Source organism: Danio rerio, chromosome 17 (assembly GCF_049306965.1).
Source record: "Danio rerio strain Tuebingen ecotype United States chromosome 17, GRCz12tu, whole genome shotgun sequence".
In the NCBI taxonomy this organism is placed as follows: Eukaryota; Metazoa; Chordata; class Actinopteri; order Cypriniformes; family Danionidae; genus Danio; species Danio rerio.
Genome location: NC_133192.1, coordinates 7,434,975 through 7,455,393, shown reverse-complemented (window position 1 = coordinate 7,455,393; position 20,419 = coordinate 7,434,975). Strand labels below are relative to the sequence as shown.

General features: G+C 35.7%; 1 protein-coding gene across 3 annotated transcripts in view; it reads left to right on the top strand.

The window, feature by feature from the left end:
* afdnb (afadin, adherens junction formation factor b) overlaps nucleotides 1-20,419 on the top strand; it is a 44,766-nt gene that overhangs the window by 8,622 nt on the left and 15,725 nt on the right. For 2 of the 3 annotated variants that reach the window (XR_012393193.1, XM_017351740.4), the window contains exons 5-14: nucleotides 287-351; nucleotides 435-640; nucleotides 2,641-2,786; nucleotides 2,873-2,967; nucleotides 7,250-7,512; nucleotides 11,573-11,716; nucleotides 13,338-13,533; nucleotides 15,132-15,211; nucleotides 17,816-17,890; nucleotides 19,593-19,658. Coding sequence is in view for 2 of the 3 variants with exons in the window: in XM_017351740.4 (XP_017207229.1) it covers nucleotides 287-351; nucleotides 435-640; nucleotides 2,641-2,786; nucleotides 2,873-2,967; nucleotides 7,250-7,512; nucleotides 11,573-11,716; nucleotides 13,338-13,533; nucleotides 15,132-15,211; nucleotides 17,816-17,890; nucleotides 19,593-19,658 (1,336 nt within the window). In the remaining variant the exon portion in view is untranslated. The remainder of the gene's footprint in view (nucleotides 1-286; nucleotides 352-434; nucleotides 641-2,640; nucleotides 2,787-2,872; nucleotides 2,968-7,249; nucleotides 7,513-11,572; nucleotides 11,717-13,337; nucleotides 13,534-15,131; nucleotides 15,212-17,815; nucleotides 17,891-19,592; nucleotides 19,659-20,419) is intronic. The other variant, XM_073928074.1, reaches the window with a different exon arrangement.

The following is a 20,419-nucleotide window of genomic DNA, read 5'->3' as shown; positions in this document are numbered from 1 at the left end:
AGCTCTGGAAAGTGCTAAAATAGGCGTGATATAACACAGCACATTATTTCTTATATTTTCTGTTTGTTTTTAATGAAGGGACTGATTGATTAGATATTGTGCAAAAGTCCTAAGGCAACAAAGCTGGTCTGGTGCTTAGGACTTTTGCACAGTACTGTATAATTCTAGCTTTTTGCAAGTTTGCTATTTGCTGTACTGTATTTTGATCATTATATGCCTGTTATACTTAACCACAAGTCAACATCCCCCTTAAAATGAACATTTCTTTTTTTTTTTTTTATTGAAGCACTAAACAAGACGACTTAGAAATGAAGTGGACTCTCCCGCTCAGCATTTCTTTAAAGGAAAAAGGTACAATAAAACCACTCAGTTTGCAGGAATATATGCACTTCTCAAGTTCTTAACATGTGTATGTCATTCATTTCTGTTTTCAGATGAGGACTCTTTCTTGCTTTCTGTGATAAACGATATTAACAGCTCCACCATTCACTTCAAGCTCTCGCCGGCGTACGTGTTTTATCTGGTCGGACGATTCTTAACCAGCAAAACCAGCCAGAGAAATAAATCCCACAAGCAGACTGAGCAGAAAATCTGCCTGGTGTTTGAAAAGATTGTGCGGATGATTCAGGATGTCATTCAGGTAAATAAAAGCCTGTAAGTGTATTGATCACAATTAAATTCCTTAATCTACACTTGAAGTATTATATAGTAAATTATAAACCCCCTGTGATTTTTTTATTTTTATTTTAATTTTTTATGTTTGATGTTGAACAGATCAAGGAGTTATATTCCAAGGATATTATATTTGTCATGATTATATATCATTAATATCAGTGGAACAAACTGTATTTATCTTTTTATTTTATTTTTTACTTTTTATTTAAGATTTTTTCAATATATTGTTTTACAGAACAACCCCTTCCCCAACCATTTAACCCCTTACACATGGGGGACACATAAAATAAAAGAAATATTAGTGAAATCATAATCATAATTAAAAAAATTTAAATAATAATAATAAAAATTTAAATAATAGGCATTGCCATCATAACTACTTTACAGGGGATACACTTGTACATCAAGTTACATTGTGTTTCATTGTAGTTACATTAAATTACACAGTGATGATAGGTTAAGCAACCTCTAAATATACATATCTAAATATGTTGTAATACTTTTCCACCTCTTCAGAAAAATATCAGTCTTCATTTGTAGATGTGCAGTCATTTTTTTCCATTATATAGACCTGCAGGATAGAGTAATTAGGCAAGTTATTGTATATCGATGGTTTGTTCTGTAGACAGTTGAAAACAAAATTAGCCTAAAGGGGTTAATCATTTTGACCTTAAAATTGTGTTTAAGAAATTAAAAGCTGCTTTTATTCTTGCCGAAATAAAACAAATAAGACTTTCTCCAGAAGAAAAAATATTATCAGACATACTTTGAAAATTTCCTTGCTCTGTTAAACATCATTTGGGAAATATTAAAAAAATAAAATAAATTCAAAGTAGGGCGAATAATTCTGACTTCAACTGTGGATATTACAAAAGGAGTATTAAAGTACCTAATTTTTACTTTCCAATCAAATTCTTTCCACCTAACTGTATCAATAAAATCTTTTATGTTATCAATAAAATCAATCATTAAAAGTGTAATTGCCATCTGATTAAAATAATTTTAAGAGCGTCATGAATATTTAATGACATTTTAATGACAAATTCAGCTTGTACCACTGTAGTTGAGGGTAAACAGAAATAATAATGGCGCTGTGATAAAATGAATCACGTTTATAATGGCTTCATGACAATCATGTTTATTAGGACAGGTTTTACTGTCTAAAAATGTCAAGTTGTCATGACAAAGACAAAACCAGTTAACCAGTGCTTCTTTCATTCATTCATTCATTCATTCATTTTCTCGTCGGCTTAGTCTCTTTATTAATCCGGGGTCGCCACAGCGGAATGAACCGCCAACTTATCCAGCAAGTTTTTACGCAACGGATGCCCTTCCAGCCGCAACCCATCTCTGGGAAACATCTACACACACATTCACTCACACAATCATACACTACGGACAATTTAGCCTACCCAATTCATCTGTACCACATGTCTTTGGACTGTGGGGGAAACCGGAGCACCCGGAGGAAACCCACGCGAACGCAGGGAGAACATGCAAACTCCACACATAAACACCAACTGAGCCGAGGCTCGAACCAGCAACCTTTTTGCTGTGAGGTGACAGCACTACCTACTTCACTACTGCTTCGCCCACCGGTTGTGGCGTATTCGTTTATGTCAAGTTTTCATAACAAACAATGTCATCTTTGCATTTAAAATGTCAGAATTGAGCGAATGACACTTAATAACAGTTGTTATAAGCATGCATAAAATCTCATTCACATTGTCATGTCATGATTATGAAGGTTTCATGACAGTTTTGCGAACACCCCATTCAAGTAAAGTGCTACCGACTTTACTTTCACACATTTTCACGTTAATCATCGACATGGAAAATTCTGTGACTATTTTTATAATCTTTTTGTTTGTTAATTTCTGTTAATAAACATCAGTTCATTTAAGTAAAGTATATGTAAAAAATACAATACAATTGGATTTACAGTCATGTTTCATTCTCTTGCAGAAACAGAGGAATATTGCGGTGTCTCTTGCTTTCTGGATGGCTAACGCGTCTGAGCTGCTGAACTTCATCAGGCGGGACAGAGATCTGTGCTGCATCACAGTGCCGACTCAAAACACCCTCGCTCAGCTTGTGCAGACGGCTTTCAGGTGTGCTGAAAGAGCATCTGCTTTAAGATGTTTACAGCTAGAGCAATGCGTTTTGAATGTTTAATGACGCATGAATGTTTCCTCAGGTATCTGTCACATCGGCTTCAGGTTGAGCTTGAAAATCACCTACCTGCATTCTTTGCTGACGGAAAAAAGGAAAGCGCTCAGGCAAAAGAAATAGGTAAAATGTTAAGCTTTTGCGAAATTTCTGTTTAAATCAGCTCCATGCATTTTATACGTCAGTCATGCACTCTGCCACTGCTGGAAGCCAGTGATTGGAGTTTTTTTAATTTACAAAACACAAAAACTTCATAAGACATGTGTCAAGGCCCTGGAGGCATATGGGTTATTTTGATGATGAATTTCAGCACTTTTGGAAGCTTTAATAAAAGGGCAACTACCCAACACCATTATACAGCTTGGAAGAGACAGGATAAAAATTTTAACTACCCCGAATGTGTTCGTCTGACAGAAGAAAGTCATATTTAGGGAGCATGAATCGCAGGTGGGTAAATTATGCCGTAGTATTTAGGTTTGGGTGCAGTGCAAAAAATATCTGTTGATTAACATTGTCTGTATTTTGTGATTTACAAGGGTTTACTGTTTATTTGTGGTTGTGAATTGCATTATGGGATGTTGATCTCTGCTCTGTCGACTTCTGTTGTGAAACTCTACAGTTTAACAAAGTGACTTTTATTGACACTTTAGTATTTTAAAATAATATAATGTAAAATAAATAATATGGAGAAAAATAAGTTTGTAAAATAACAAAAAATGTATTGGCAGTTTTTTACAAGATATTTGTAGCATACAACACCAACCCAGACAATATATCGGTCACACCCTCAGCTTGTTCCTTTGTTCCCAATCACTGCTCACCCTCACTATCCACCACACACCACACCTGTGAACCCTCACCTGATTACCGATCATTTGCAATCACCACGCACTATAAATACTCACCTCACACACTCAGGGCCCTATCATACACCCTGCGCAATGCGGCACAACGCGCGACGCAATTGTTGTTTGCTAGTTTCAGCTTGGCGCAAGAGTGGTTTTGACGTTTTGCAGCACGCTGTTTAAATAGCAAATGCATTTGCTCTCATATGTGCCCCCATAGGCGTTTTGGTCTAAAAAAGGAGGCTTGTTGAGGCACATTGCTGGCGCGTTGCTATTTTGAGCAACTAAAATACACTGTTTAATAGACCATTTTAAGAGGAGGTCCAAAGTCCAGCGCAGAGCGCGTTAGTTTGTTCGCCTCGCTTAAACATTGCTTAATACACACGGGATGTACAGCAATACGCAAATATCGTAACATATGAAAAAGAATTAAAATATTACAAAAATTATTATTTTCTTGCCTACATAAATATAAAAAACATGCTTCCATGCCTTTTTAATCTCAGTTTTTTTTGTTTATTCATGACAATTTGCTGTTGTATAATGTTATTATTATTAGCAGTGTTATTTATTATATGCATATTTATATTCTTTTTATTTAAAACAAGCTTAGATTTGCCCACCTGTCAGGTTTTAGACCATATAGGGCATAGCATGTGAAAATAATTCAGTTTTTTTGAACACACTTTGTTATTATTTTTCATTTATTTGTTTGCTGGAAACTAGAACTGAATTTAGAAATGGTTTTGAAACAAATATTTGCGCTTAATAAACGAAATTAATTATGTATAGGCTAATGGATGTCTGTGCGTACAACACGTTACCCTATCCACGAAAGTGAAAGTGAAAGTAAAGAATGAGAATGCCTTATCTCTCATTCTCGTGCTGTACTGTCTGTTTAACTGTTTTCTCCCTAGTGAAGTGCTCAGTTTTTCCACTTACAAAGTCGTCATGTAAATAGCAAATGCGCTATGGCACGACGCAACTGACTCTTAAAGGGAACGGGAGATGAGAGTCTGGTTTATTGGTTTATTCTCAAAACACACCTATAACTTATTAAAAGAATTAGCTCAACCCTGTTAGACCATGTGCCATGGCGCATAGTGGATTTTTTTGTTCTTAAAATAGCAAAAGTGGATTCGGACATGCCCTTAATGCTTTTGTGCCATGCACTTCAGACTTTACGCCTGGATTGTCAAAATAGAGCCCCATGTCTTTGGCTGGAATCAAAGACGCATGGTCTTCCTCATCTTCTCTCCTGGATTCTCATGTACTCTTCTGTGGATGTTCTTTTTCTCCTGCAAATGCAGATACACCTGTTTAAGGGAAGTGACTATTCTTATGTTGACGTATCACCAATATACTGTGGTTATCCACTGAACTGTGTGTGTCTGAGATTGGTCACCCTCTACAACGCCATTCTCCTGCTTCATGTTACATCTGTTGTTGCAATGCCTGAATAAATACCTTGAAGTTTTATCCCTCTTTGTCTTCCTTGTCTGACCGTGACAACATCACTTTAGACTATTAGAAATGTTAATAAAAGTCACTTTTTCAAACTCTTCCAGGTTAAAAGTTGTTGGAAGAAAGATTAAGATTCCATAATGCAATTCAAAAGTATAAATAAACAGGGAAATATAAAAACATGAATCACAAAATAAGGAAAACTGCTAATTTAAGGATATTTTTGCAGTGTAAACTATTACTTTAATATGAACAATATCTAAAACAATTTTTATATCTTTTAATTTTTATATTTAATAATATTAAATTATTTCCCAAAGATGGGTTGCAGCTGGAAGGGCATCCGCTGCGTAAAAACTTGCTGGATAAGTTGGTGGTTCATTCCGCTGTGGCGACCCCAGATTAATAAAGGGACTAAGCCGACAAGAAAATGAATGAATGAATATTAAATTATTTATATAACTTTTATAATGAAAATTACTGAAAAAAAATTATTTAACAGGAGACAGAAAATCATACAGGTTTAAAACCACATGAGAGAAAATAGATCATGAGATGATTTTCATTTTTGTGTGAACGGTCCCTTAAAATTGCTTCAAATGCAACAAACAAAACAAAAAAAGCATGTGGATTGATGACGTTCTTGTACTGTCATAAATAAAGAGGAGGGATGCACGTAATTTTCAGCGGCTAAAAATATTTTGTCATTTTCGGTTTTGGCTTGGACGAAGCGGACAGGTAAGAAGGTCACGTGACATACATTTCGCAACACTCAGGACTACTCTGCTGTCTAGTACACTAGGTTAGGGGCGAGCGCCACTCGTTGTACTTTTGGATAGATAGATAGAGTAGATAGTTAGGACTCGGAAGATCTTCGTGTGTTAATTATACTGTTTTTCACATAGTTAGTTAGCTAGATGCTTCTGGGAAGTTAGATTTAGTTTGGGTTTTGTTCTTTTCATTTCTTTAGCGCCGCCCGCGTCCCTTCTGCCAGCTCTCTTGTTTTTCCCGTCTTTATTTGTCTCAGTGTTTGTACATATTGTAAATAGGATATTTTTGCTTTACTTACTTTTTCTTTATTTTTGATTAATTCGTTGTTGTTGTTCACTTTGGGATTGTAAATAAAAGCACACATTTTTTGGCATTACTTTGGTTGTCTTTCCACTCATTCACTGTTTATATAAATATATTTTAATTAAATAAATGTCAAACCCCACACCCTAGACTAACATCAGGGGGTTTGTAACATTGTCTAAAAGAGAAAAAAGTCAAAAGGTTGTGATTTTCAAAGTTAGTATTGTCTAAGTTATGGGGTTAAGTTTAAAAAGTCGTTCAGGATTACATTATATGATAAATAATGAATAATTATTGCAAAGCATCTTTGGTTTGGGTTTTCAGAAAAGTGTGCTACGTCTGACAGATCACACTATTGTGTATTTCTTTTAATTTTTATTCATTTACAACCTGTTTTAGGCAGCACAGTGGTTAGCACTGTCGCCTCACTGCAAGAAGGTCACTGATTCGAGTCCTAGCTGGGCAGGTTGGCATTTCTGTGTGGAGTTTGCATGTTCTCCCTCTGTTGGCGTAGGTTTCCTCTGGGTGCTCTGGCCTCCCCCACAGTCCAAACACATGCGCTATAGGTGAATTTAATAAACTAAATTGGCCAGAGTGTATGAGTGTGCGAGTGAATGTGAGAGTGTTTGGGTGTTTCCCAGTGCTTGATTGTGGCTAAAAGGGCATCAGCTGTGTAAAACATATGCTGGAATAGTTGGCGGTTCATTCCACTGTGGTGACCCCTGATAATAAAGGGACTAAGCCGAAGGAAAATGAATGAATGACTGAATGAATGAAGCCTGTTTTAACACATTTTTTAAACGTTTTCAATCATTTCTATTCTTTGTTGTTTTTATCTTTTACACTTCTTCCTATCATTCTGGTTTATGTAAAGCACTTTGAAGTACCATTGTGTATGAAATGTGCTATATAAATAAACTTGCTTTGCCTTGTCAAGTGCATCCTGAGTTTCAGTTTTGGTCCAGAATCTTTATTTCAGTGCCTCTCTAATAAAGAATGCTTTCTCACTTTTTTTCCCCCAGAAGGCGTCTTGAGCACTCTCATAAGGACCATGAGTTTGTTGAGAAGATGCCGGGTTAATCCTGCTCTGAGCATCCAGCTCTTCTCTCAGCTCTTTCACTTCATGGGCTCCTGGATCTTGAACCGGATCACAGCTCCAGGATCCACGCTCTGCTCAAAGTACTGGGGGCAAACTCTACGGCGACGTCTCGCACACGTGGAGGCCTGGGCGGAAAGACAAGGCCTGGAGCTCGCTGTCGACTGCCATCTCAGCCGCTTAATCCAGGTATAGCAGATCGAAAATGAAGATGATGCAGTGTGTCTGCGGAGTCTTAAAAAAGTCTTCGGTTGCTTTCACATTAGCGCTTGTGGTCCGCACTTGGGTTCATTTGACATCATAGTACATTTTGCTGTGAACATGTCTTCTGAACTCGGGTGCGCACCTGTAAACCGTACCTGAGTCCGCCTGAAAGAGGTGGTCTGGGGTACGGTTCATGCGAACTCTGGGATGGTTCACCTCTGATGTGTACGCAATCGTACCAAATAACGGAAGTGAACCGCCAACTGTACAACAAACTATCGTTTTCATAACTTTCGTTCGTGTGTGTGTGTGTGTATGTGTGCGAGTGTGTGTCTGTTTGTCACGCTTTGTACCTTGGAGACAAGCGGGGCTGACCTAGGGCAAACACTGTGATGTCTGCTTGTCTCCTTCTGCTTCTGCAGACACTGTGTGATCTTCTGAATGTTGATAATATTTTTGCGGCAGATGGACACGAGTCACTGTCTGTATGTCCAAAACTAAAAGCTTCAGTTAAAGCAGAATGACCGCGATGTGCGGGGTTCAAAAGGAAAAAAGACAGTGTGAACACAAACCAACCGAGAAGGTGGCAAGGGGGGACAATCAAACTTTGGTACGGTCCAGCCAATTGAACCAAGTGTGAAAGCACCCTTAAAGTCTGCATGAAGTGGAAGCTGCGATCGTTCTTTTTTTCGTATATTGACGCAAAGTTGACATATAGTTCCTAGAAATGGAAAATTAAATGACAAAGCAGTGGGCGTTTTTTTTTTTTTTTTTTGCTGCAAGCTGATTGGATGTAGTAAAGTAGGACTTTCTATTAGAAAGATGGGGAAAAGGGTTTGGGGAGAGTTATTGCATCCTAACAGACTCCTCCTCCTCACCATTTCTGTTTGGCGTCAAAACTGACAGCTGGAGGGGCGTGGTTAAGTATGTTAGCCACGCCCAATACCTCAGACAGACCTAATCTGACAATTTAACCTAAACTAAACAGGAAGTGCATTTTCAGATTTCAATTTTAGATTACAAGGGCAAACTATTTTTGTTTCCTTATGATATGCACAAATGAATTGTTGACCACAGAACAAGCAATGCAAGTTAAAAAATGCATAGGGTTTTGACTTCATGTGTACTTTAATATGTCTTGAATTTCAAAAACAAAATTTTAGGCCTTAAATTTTTTAAATTGACTAAAATATTGTCTTGAGGGTCTTTAATAATTTTAAACTGGTTTTAATTTTTCTATGGCCATAGTTACGTCCCGACCAGTCTAGGGTTGGTGGGAACAATAACAAGAGTGTAAATAAATAAATGAATTAATTAAACTTCAATACTCAATTCAGGGATTTCCCCTTCTCCTGTCCCAACTCACAATGATCACAACGTTTATCAAGTCGTAACAAGGTTTGTTATTTTCTTAGACAACAAAAATATTAGAAGCATCTCTTCGGAAGGGAATCCAGGCCAAAATAGAAAAAAAAAGCACAGCTAACTTGCGGGGAAATATTTCTAACTTACCCGCTAAAATAAAAAGTACCCCAAATAAAATTACAACAAGCTTCCCTTTCTTCCTCGCTGCCACAAACCAGGAGAAAACGTTTTTAAAGTAAATGGCGATTCCCAGCCTACCGCTTCTATTCATAACCAAAATAATATACATATATATATATATATATATATATATATATATATATATATATAATAAGTGAAAAGCAACAGGCTCAGATCTAACGGCGAGCAGTTTAGTAATGATAAAATTTTCAGTTAACGAAATGAATCAATCACACCAGTAAGTCAACCAACAGTCTGGGGCAGGAGATAGGAGACGCTCGGAACAACAGCGGCGGCGACGACGGAGATTTGCGACCTGCACTGAGCAGAAAGATCCGTCCTTTATTCCTCTCTTCCAGCTTATATATGCTCCCACTCTCAACACAGCTGGACAGCAATAAAGCGCAGCTCTTGAGCGAGAGAGAGAGACCTGCGCATGCTCCACAGCGCACAGCACATCAGCTCCAAATGCATAAATAAAACACAAATCTCTCTTTCTTTCTCTCTCTCTCTCTCTCTCTCTCTCTCTCTCTCTCTCTCTCTCTCTCTCTCTCTCTCTCTCTCTCTCTCTCTMTATATATATATATATATATATATATATATATATAGGGTAAATTATTTATTTATTTATTTATTTAATTATTTATTTATGTTCTAACAAAATTCAGGCAACAATACTTTTATTATAAATTTAGCATGGAGTTCATGTGAGTTAGATCACATGACTTCATTGGGGGGTTACACAAAGGGGGGACAGGGCACTTGTCAATCAGAAAGCTCTCATCAAAATTAGATGACAAGGTTAGTGACATAGGATTCTGACTGGATTAATGTTAAGGACATAAACCTGTCATAAATAAGACAATGTTCACAATTGTTGTCAAATTATGTTTGTAATCTATTCAAGTAACAAAATATGTATTAAAGTGTTTAAAATGTTTTTTAGATTTTTTTTCTTTTTAACATTTTTTGCTGTCCCACATTATCAAATATGATTGATAATGTGGGACAGCATGGTTTGGGTGATCTGGGACAGACTTTGAATGGGAGAATTATGCATTTAGAGACTTTATAAGTTAAATGACTACAAAGATGGAATGTACAATGTTCTGTACACAAACTCACACACACACACACACACACACACACACACACACACACACACACACACTAAATATGGCAAATTTACACTTTTTCAGGCCAAATACATATGTCCCAGATTACAAAGTGACCTGTCCCAGATTATCAAATTCAGGCATAATTTTTGTTTTTGACACAAAAATACTAATAAGTATGGCATGGCTCTTCTCGGTATAATATCTATATTACGTTTTCTTAGGTGGTTAGAAAACATCTTAGGGATTTCAGTAAAGTCTAATATGTGCTTCTAATAAGTTAGATAGACATTGAAATAGAGAGCTGAAGTCAAAATTGCAAAAAGTTTCCCAGATAACCTGAATTCACCCTATATAATAATAATAATAATAATAATATATATATATATATATATATATATATATATATATATATATGTATATATATATATATATATATATATATATATATATATATATATATATATATATATATATAATGAACAAATAATTAATACGTTCTATAACGTGACCTTGTAAAGCAACCCAATAAGGCCAACACCCATCTAATCACCTACAATCCATCTCAATAAAACTTTTAACAAAACTCTATTTTATAACTCTCTTTACCAATATGGTTTGATTGTCTTCCTTAAAATAACAGTTGTTCAAAAGGAATCTGTGTATTTATAGACAATACACTATCTGACAAAAGTCTTCTCGTCTATCCAAGTTTTAGGAACAAAAAATAATAACTTCTAGTTGATCATATCAGAAGTGGCTTATATGAAAAGCAAAGGCCTATATTTATTACTTGACTAAAATAAAATATGATCATGCCTTGATTTTTAATAGTTTCATTAGGACATTAAAGTCGGACTTTGCTTAGACAAAAGTCGTGTCACTGAACAGCAATAATGTCCAGTATATAATATAAAGTGATGCTGCAGTGGAAACAGAATGAATATTGTGTCTGACTCCATCATGAGCTTGGAGGACTGCATCCATACATCTCTACAATGAATCAAATCACTTATTAATAAAGTCATCTGGAATGGAAAAGAAAGCGTTCTTGCAGGACTCCCAGAGCTCAACAAGATTCTTTGGATTCATCTTCAATGCTCCCACCAAACTTATTAGGTTTTAAAGCTTGTTAATCTCTGTAGCTAGTTTTGACATTATTTAAAATAAGGAATAATTAATTAGGATTTTTTTCATGAGGCAAGTAAAAATCTTTTCCACTGATGAAGTAATCCTTAGTGTTTAGCTCTGTATAAGTCTAAAATTTCATTTATAATGGTCTAAAAAGTCTTAAACTTGACTTAAACTTGCAGAAACCCTGTGATGAGAATCCAGTATTGCACTATGATGATACTGGTGTTTTAAATAATACTGTTTCCCCTCAGGCTACAATGCTGCTGACCATGAGCTCCTGTTCTACACGAGATGCCCAGATGATTCAGTCCACATGCTATAAGCTGAACTCAGTACAGCTCAGAGCACTCATGAGCAAATACCACTACAGCCCCAATCAAGCACACTTTACACCCGTAAGTGATTTGGTGTTTTTTTCCCCTCTCTTTCTTTGCATCATCTCTGCATTAAGTCAGAATTATTCACCCTTCTGTAAATTTGCTTTCCCAAATTAAATGATTTGTTATTTTCCAAATGATGTTTAACAGAGCAAGGAATTTTTCACAGTATTTCCTTTAATATTTTTTCTTTTTTCTTTTCTTTTTCTTATTTCTCGTTTTATTTCAGCTAGAATAAAAGCAGTTTTAATTTTTATTTCAATATTATTAGCTCCCTCAAGCAATATATTTTTAGTTTATCTACAGAAAAAAAAAACATCATTATACTATGATTTGCCCAGTGCTTCATTTGTAAATGAATAATTTCCAGAGTAAAACCTGGAATTAAAAGTTACCGTGACCGACGTCCACCACGCAGTTTCAGTTTTCCTGAAACATGATGTTAATAAGCGGTTATAGCGAAGAAAACATCAAATCAAGTCTTTAATTATTTTGTGCAATATAACGTTATGGATCAATCATGAATAAAAAAAAAACATGTAGATACAAACATAAATCATATGAAACATCACTATTCAGTTCACTTCACTATCATATGGCAAGCGAAATTGACTCACTCTATCTTATTGTCAAGAAGAGCCCACAGCTTCCTCATCTGCTTCGGTCTCCCGCTATCCTGATCCAGGGGCACAGTTTCGTGATCTCTTTTGATCAGGCTTTTAATATATATATATATACAGTTAAAGTCAGAATTATTAGCCCTCTTTGATTAAAAAAATAGATATATTTCCCAAATGATGTTTAACAGAGCAAGGAAATTTTCACAGTATGTCTGATAATATTTTTTCTTCTGGAGAAAGTTTCATTTGTTTTATTTCGGCTAGAATAAAAGCAGTTTTACATTTTTTAAGAAACATTTTAAGGTCATAATTATTAGCCTCTTTAAGCAATTTTTTGATAGCCTACAAAATAAACCATCATTGTACAATAACTTGCCTAATTGGCCTAACTTGCCTAGTTAACCTAGTTAAGCTTTTAAATGTCTCTTTAATCTGTATAGAAGTGTCTTGAAAAATATCTAGTAAATTATAATTTACTGTCATCATGGCAAAGATACAATAAATCAGCTATTAGAAATAAATACTTGACTGCCTCTTTGTCATTTTTAAAAATACAAATATTATTTAGGTTGGCTGCTATGCCATTATTTATTTTCGTTGCTCACTGCGCGCAAAACAATAATCACCAACCAATAAGAGTGACTGCAAACATAAGAAAGCTGATTGGTCAAAAGTGACTACCTTCATGTGTCGGACTCATTCAAATTTTATCTCTCTCACACACACATGCAGGTATTCACCACACAAAAGTTAGTGGCCGAGAAACTAAAATAAATACAGGAAAGAAGAACACAAATATCTGACATTTCCCGGAACAGGATCCGGCTCAAATTAAGCACTGGATTTGCCTAATTACCCTAACTTACCTAGTAAAGCCTTTAAATGTCACTTTAAGCTGAATACTAGTATCCTGAAAACTATTATGTGCTGTCATCATGGCGTTTAATATCTTGTGCAATTTGCTTCTCAATTAAATGTATCTTGATTTAAGAATATTTAGATGAGTTCATTATTTATAGGCGCTGATTGAGTGTGTAGTTGCTTTGGCAAAGTCCACGACAGACGTCCTGAAGGCAGAGGGTGGAGAAATCAGACTGGAAGAAGATCTAGATCTTCACCTGCCTTTCCTGTTGCCTGAGGATGGATATTCCTGTGATTTCATGCGTGGCATTCCTAAAGGATTTCAGGAGTTTCTAGAGCCCATCTGTCGCAAAGGTGCAGCACTGAAGCATTAAACGTTCTTCCACTTACTTTTTAAGAGGGACCTATTATGCAAAAATCACTTTTATAAGGGGTTTAAACACAGTTGTGTGACGGTAGTGTTTAAATATAACCAGCTTTTAATGGTAAAATTGTATTAATTAAATTTTTTTATAATCAGACTTGATAAAAACAGTCTGCAGAAACACTTTGATTGACATTCTCCCTTTGTACGTGTCACTATTAGGCCCCGTTTACACTGCCAGTTAAATGTGACCCGATTCTGATTTTTTGCTCATATGTGACACAGATCGGATATGTTCTATGACAGTGTAAACACAAATAGAACGCATGCATTGGGATATTCAGAGATCGGTTTCAGGCCTCCTTCATATGTGGAAATAAATCAGATATAGATCGGATATTTCACTATGCGACTGTCATGTAAACTGGCAGATCGGATTTATTGAGGCATTCCCGTCTGTGCATCATTAAACTTGCGACAATGTGGTGCTTCTTCATGGTTTAAATGACCGAAGAAAGAGCGTGTGTGGAGATGCCAACATGGTATACAACAACAACAGAGGAAACACAGAGGAGGATAGTGGTCAGTCGCCACAATTTGCTCCCACCACACCTAGGATCTCTCTTGTACCCACAAATCCCTCTGAATGGAGGACATCATAAAGCATATAAACCATAGGCGCAAGCTGCGAGGACAGCTCTTTCCCACCTCCACCTCAAAATCATTTTAAAGTTGGGCGAACTTTGTGTTGTAACTTTAGCTTTTGTCGCTATTAATACACACACTGCGGGCTACACATAGAACAACTTTATTCTCTCCAACACCAGTGCGCACACAGGCAAAGGCTACATCTTCTTCTACACACACACATCAGGACCATACCATTACATAAACTGCATGAGGGTAAATCTGGATTAAACCATACACTGCTTATACTACACTTCGCATATTTCACAGAGCTAAAAACAAGACAATTTCTTCCATCGTGGCTAGTGTGGCACAGATGCTAGAACCCGGCTTTATGCGTGCGTGACATCGTAAATTGTATGGCAAGTGTAAACACATGAATTGGATATGGGTCACAATTAAAACAACGTGTAAACAGACAGGCAAACAAATCAAATATAGGCAACAAATCGGAATTGGGCATCAAGACCTGAGAGTGTAAACGGGGCCTGTGACCATCTCTCTACCCAGTGAGAAGCAGCTTGCTGCCACTAGAGCCATGTTCTGAGACACTTCTTTTAACATTTTCAGTTCTTCACAGAGAAAACGTCAGTCTTGATTTTGAATCTGCCACTATGCTGACACACAGTCATTTATAGCTCCGCCCTTTGTTGAAACGAGCACAATCTCATTTGAATTTAAAGCGACAGTGACAACAGCACAAATTGGATCAAAACCTTAAATGGTCAGTTTCATTCAGTTATAAAACATTATCCATGTGGTATTTTGAACTGAAACTATCATACACACTCTAGAGACATCAGAGACTTATTTAACATCTTGTAAGAAGAGGCATATTAGGTCCCCAGTAAATCAGTTGTTAAAAATACTGTATTTATAAATTCACTTTTCTGATTTGCAGGTCTTTGTAAGTTAATTCCCAATTCTAACTGTGTTGGCACATGGACCATATTCTTTCGGCCATCGGATTGTTCAACTTGGGTATGTTGCTAATTTTTTTAGATTAAATCTGTAATTAAAGTTATGATTTTTTTTATTTATAAAAGCTCAATTATAGTTAATATTGTTTTTAAGCAACATACCTTCATGATGCATAAAAAACAGCTCCTAATTTCTACTTTTATAAACATGAAAGTGTTTGTAGTTTAGGCTTGCATGACAATTTGAGAGTAACACTTTATAATGAGATCTTTAAACTATGAAAAATGCTAGGTTGTCAAAATGTTGTTGGGTTAATTTTTACAGTTAAAGGTTCTGTGAAATTAAAATAAACTTTGGTCACACTTTACAATAAGGTTAATTAGTTAATGTTAAAGTATGCATTTACTAACATGAACAAACAATTAACAAGACATTTACTAAAGTAATTATTCATGTTAATAAACGTTAGTTAATGAAAATACAGTAGTTAATTGTAAGTTCATGTTAACTCATGGTGCATTAACTAATGTTAACAAGCATGGACTTTAATGGTAATTATGCATTAGTAAATGTTCAATTATGATTAATAAATGCTGTACAAGTGTTGTTCATGATTAGTTCATGTTAGTAAATGCATTAACTAATGAACCTTATTGTAAAGTGTTACCTAAACTTTTATAGATGTTAATATGTGTATGTTAGTTTTAAGGATATCTATAAGCTAATGGGCTCCAAAACGGTGACAATCCGGGATATTTAGCCCTTAAAATTTAAAATATAAAATAAGAATATTAAAAAATAAATAAATAAACCATTAAATAAATAAACAAAAAAATGTAGTCCTTAAGAATTATAATATTAAATAAGAATATAAAAAATAAAACTAACAAATAAATAATTAATAAATAGAAATAGCCTTTAAAATTATACAATAAATAAGAACATTCAAAAGTATTTAATAAATTGTATTGAAATAAAGAAAAAAACTTTCACTTGTCATAGCATTTATATACTGTTGCACTCTAATGATCTAATGAGAGATCTGCTGTGTTTATTCTCAACTCCTCCTTTAAGTTGCTTTGGATAAAAGCGTCTGCTTAACGAGTCTGCTTAATCTATCTATCTATCTATCTATCTATCTATCTATCTATCTATCTATCTATCTATCTATCTATCTATCTATCTATCTGTCTGTCTGTCTGTCTGTCTGTCTGTCTGTCTGTCTGTCTGTCTGTCTGTCTGTCTGTCTGTCTGTCTGTCTGTCTGTCTGTCTGTCTGTCTTTCTTTCTTTCTTTCTTTTTTTCTTTCTTTTTTTCTTTCTTTCTTTCTTTCTTTCTTTCTTTCTTTCTTTCTTTCTTTCTTTCTTTCTTTCTTTGTCTATCAATCCATCCATCCATCCATCCATTCATTCATCCATCCATCCATCCACCCATCCTTCCATCCATCCATCCATCCATCCAACCATCCATCCATCCATCCATCCATCCATCCACCTATCCATCCATCTATCCATCCATCCATCCATCCATCCATCCATCCATCCATCCATCCAACTATCCATCCAACTATCCATCCAACTATCCATCCAACTATCCACCCATCCATCCATCCATCCATCCATCATCCATCCATCCATCCATCCATCCAACTATCCATCCATCCATCCATTTTTCTATCGTTCTATCTGTTGGCCTAAATAGATCATTCATTCATTAATTCAATCATGAATTTTCTTTTCGGCTCAGACCCTTTATTAATCCAGGGTCGCCACAGCAGAATGAACTACAAACTTATCCAGCACGTTTTTACGCAGCGGATGCCCTTCCAGTCGCAACCCATCTCTGGGAAACATCCACGCACAGTCATTCACACTTATACACTACAGATAATTTAGCTTCCCAATTCTCCTGTACCGCATGTCTTTGAACTGTGGGGGAAACTGGAGCACCCGGAGGAAACCCACGCGAACGCAGTGAGAACATGCAAACTCCACACAGAAACGCCAACTCACTTAGCCGAGGCTCAAACCAGCGACCTTCTTGCTGTGAGGCACAATGATTTTTTTTATGTCACCTCATATATCAGTTTCTTATCAAATCTTCTGACCAATTAAATGCTCTCTAGTCTCTGACATGCCCCGCCCATTGTTAGGTTATGGCAACCCAGCAGTTTACTAACTAATTGAAAAATCAAAAACCTAACAATGTACAGTGCAATACTGTAAAATCTTATCTTCAAAATTCAAAACCAGTTATAATAATTATTTTTATTATTAAAACCAAAAGTTGCATCTGTTAACATTAGTTTGTTCACTACTAGGAACAAGTATCAAAAGTAAACACTGTAAAATATACTGCACATTCTTAGTCTGTTAATAATTATAGAATAATAATAATAATTATACGCCATTAAGAAAGCAGACAGACTTTTACATTTTTTTTGCAAAGATATGATAGTTGTACTAATAGTGTACGTTTTATTTGCAAAGGCAGAACAACAGTAACATGCTAGTTGAATCTTCTATTTTTCCACTAACTATCGGAAATGTCTTAATCTCAATGTTGTAACTTCTTCTCCATCACTGTCTGACTCTGATCATTTTTTTATTAACTAAAAACTGAAACTGTTAATCAACTAAAGTAATGTTTTTATTTTCATTGTTAGAAATCTGAACCAGTGAAGATAACTCTAAAGAAACCTTTGCACAGCGGAATGGGAATAAGCATCGTAGCTGCCAAGGTAAAATAGAAAAAACTAAACTGTTATTGTCACTGGGAAAATATGCGATACTGTCATTGAGTGTTGAAATTAACGATATTTTAACAATATAACTAACTTGCAAAATGCTGTTTCATTAGCAATTAAAAAAACTTTTATTTATGTAACAATCATACTATTAAAGAGGTAATACAGTATATACTATTCTGAGCTAATTGAATCAAAAAAATGTCAAGGTGCAAATATTTAAACATGATGGGGTCTATTTTGGCGTTCCATGCGCAAATTGCAAAACGCACGGCGCAAACGCATTAGGGGTTATTTTCTTAATGAGTTATGGGTGTGTTTTGAGAATAAACCAATCAGAGTCTCACCTCCCATTCCCTTTAAGAGTCAGTTGCATCGTACCATGGTGCATTAGCTATTTACATGACGACTTTGTAAGTGGAAAAACTAAACACTTCATTAGCGAGAAAACAGTTAAACAGAGGATCTGCAGCGCTGTTGTAGATAGGGAAACCTTGTACGCACAGACATCCATTAGCCAATACATAATTAATTTAGTTTGTTAAGCGCAAATATTTGTTTCAAAACTATTTCTAAATTCAGTTCTAATTTCCAGCAAACGAATAAATGAACAATAATAACGAAGTGTGCTCAAAAACCTGAGTTATATCCTAAAACACATGCTGTGCCCCATATGGTCTAAAACCTGACAGGTGGGCAAATCTAAGCTTGTTTTTAATGAAACAAATATAAATATGCATATAATAAATAATATTGCTAATAATAATAACATTATACAAAAGCAAATTGTTTAGAATTAACTGAAAAAGCCTCCCGAGATGAAGAAGGCATGAAGGCAGTGATTTTATATCTATGTAGGCTAGAAAACAATATGTTTTGTAATTATTTAATCCTTTATAATTATATCCTATATATATATATATATATATATATATATATATATATATATATATATATATATATATATATATATATATATATATATATATATATATATATCCTTATTATATCCTATATATATCCTTAATATTTCCGTTCTTTTTATTTGTAAAGATATTTGCGTATTGCTCTATATCTTGTGTGTATTAAGCAGTGTGTAAGCGAGGCGCACAACTTTAGACCGGGTTTGTTTTGGTCTATTGAAAAATCTATTATAGTCCCTCAAAATAGCAACGCGCCAGCAATACACCTCAACACGCCTCCCTCTTTAGACCAGAACGCCTATGGGCGCACATATGAGCACAAATGCATTTGCTATTTAAACAGCATGCTGCAAAACAACTCTTGCGCCAAGCTGAAACTAGCAAACAACAATTGCGTCGCGTCTTATGCCGCATTGCGCCGGGTGTATGATAGGGCCTAAAACACCACTAATGACTGTGGAAAAACAACACCTACTGTAGAGGTCAGGATTAAGATAGTAAATTCTGATTGGTCAGATTTAGATAAACAACCTATGCATGCAGCACACATGCTTGGCACATGAACTGTACTTTATTTATTGCACTTACATGCGATATGGATACTGCATATACTATTATGGTGATAACGCTAATTTTCTGATATATTGTGCAGCACTAATATTAAATCCTATTAAATACTTCTGCTAAGTAGTTCATATAAAGAAATACTGTAGCATATGCCTAATGCATACATGGTGTATTCTGTATAACAATACTGTATGTGTTCCTGACAGGGTGCTGAACAGGAGAAGCTTGGCATTTTTATCAAATCCGTTGTCCCAGGAGGAGCAGCAAATGTGGTCAGGATAATTATGCACACATAAATATGCTCAGCTTTATTTTGATTTAGGGAGAGATTTATAGATTTAAAAAAAGTTTCATGCCAGCAGCCATTAGACAGTTAATTAATGCAGTGTTTCTCAGCCACGTTCCTAGAGGACCACCAGCTCTTTCTGTATCCATCCATTCATTCATTCATTCATTTTCCTTCAGCTTAGTCCCTTTATTCATCAGGGGTCGCCACATCGGAATGAACCGCCAACTTATCCAGCATATATTTTACACAGTGAATGCCCTTCCAGCTGCAACCCAGTACTGGGAAACACCCTTACACTCTTGCATTCACATTCATACACTTGGTCAATTTAGTTTATTTAGTTCACCTATAGCGCATGTCTTTGGACTGTGGGGTAAACCAGAGCACCCGGAGGAAACCCACACCAACAAGGGAAGAACTCCACACAGAAATGCCAACTGACCCAGCCAGGACCCGAACCAGCGACCTTCTTGCTGTGAGGAGACAGTGCTAAACACTGAGCCATCGTGTCGCCATTTTCTATGCTTGATTCATATCGTCATTAGCAGAGACTGAAAGACCTATAATGTGGTTGACAGACAAAGGAGACATCCAAAACATGCAGTGCCGGTGGTCCTCCATGATTGTGGTTGAGAAACACTTAAATAAGGCATAGACTAAAGCAGAGGTTTTTCTGTGTCTTGTAGTTTCAAATTATAAATTGTTTGGATTATTTATTGAATAGTTTTGTTACTATTTTGGTTG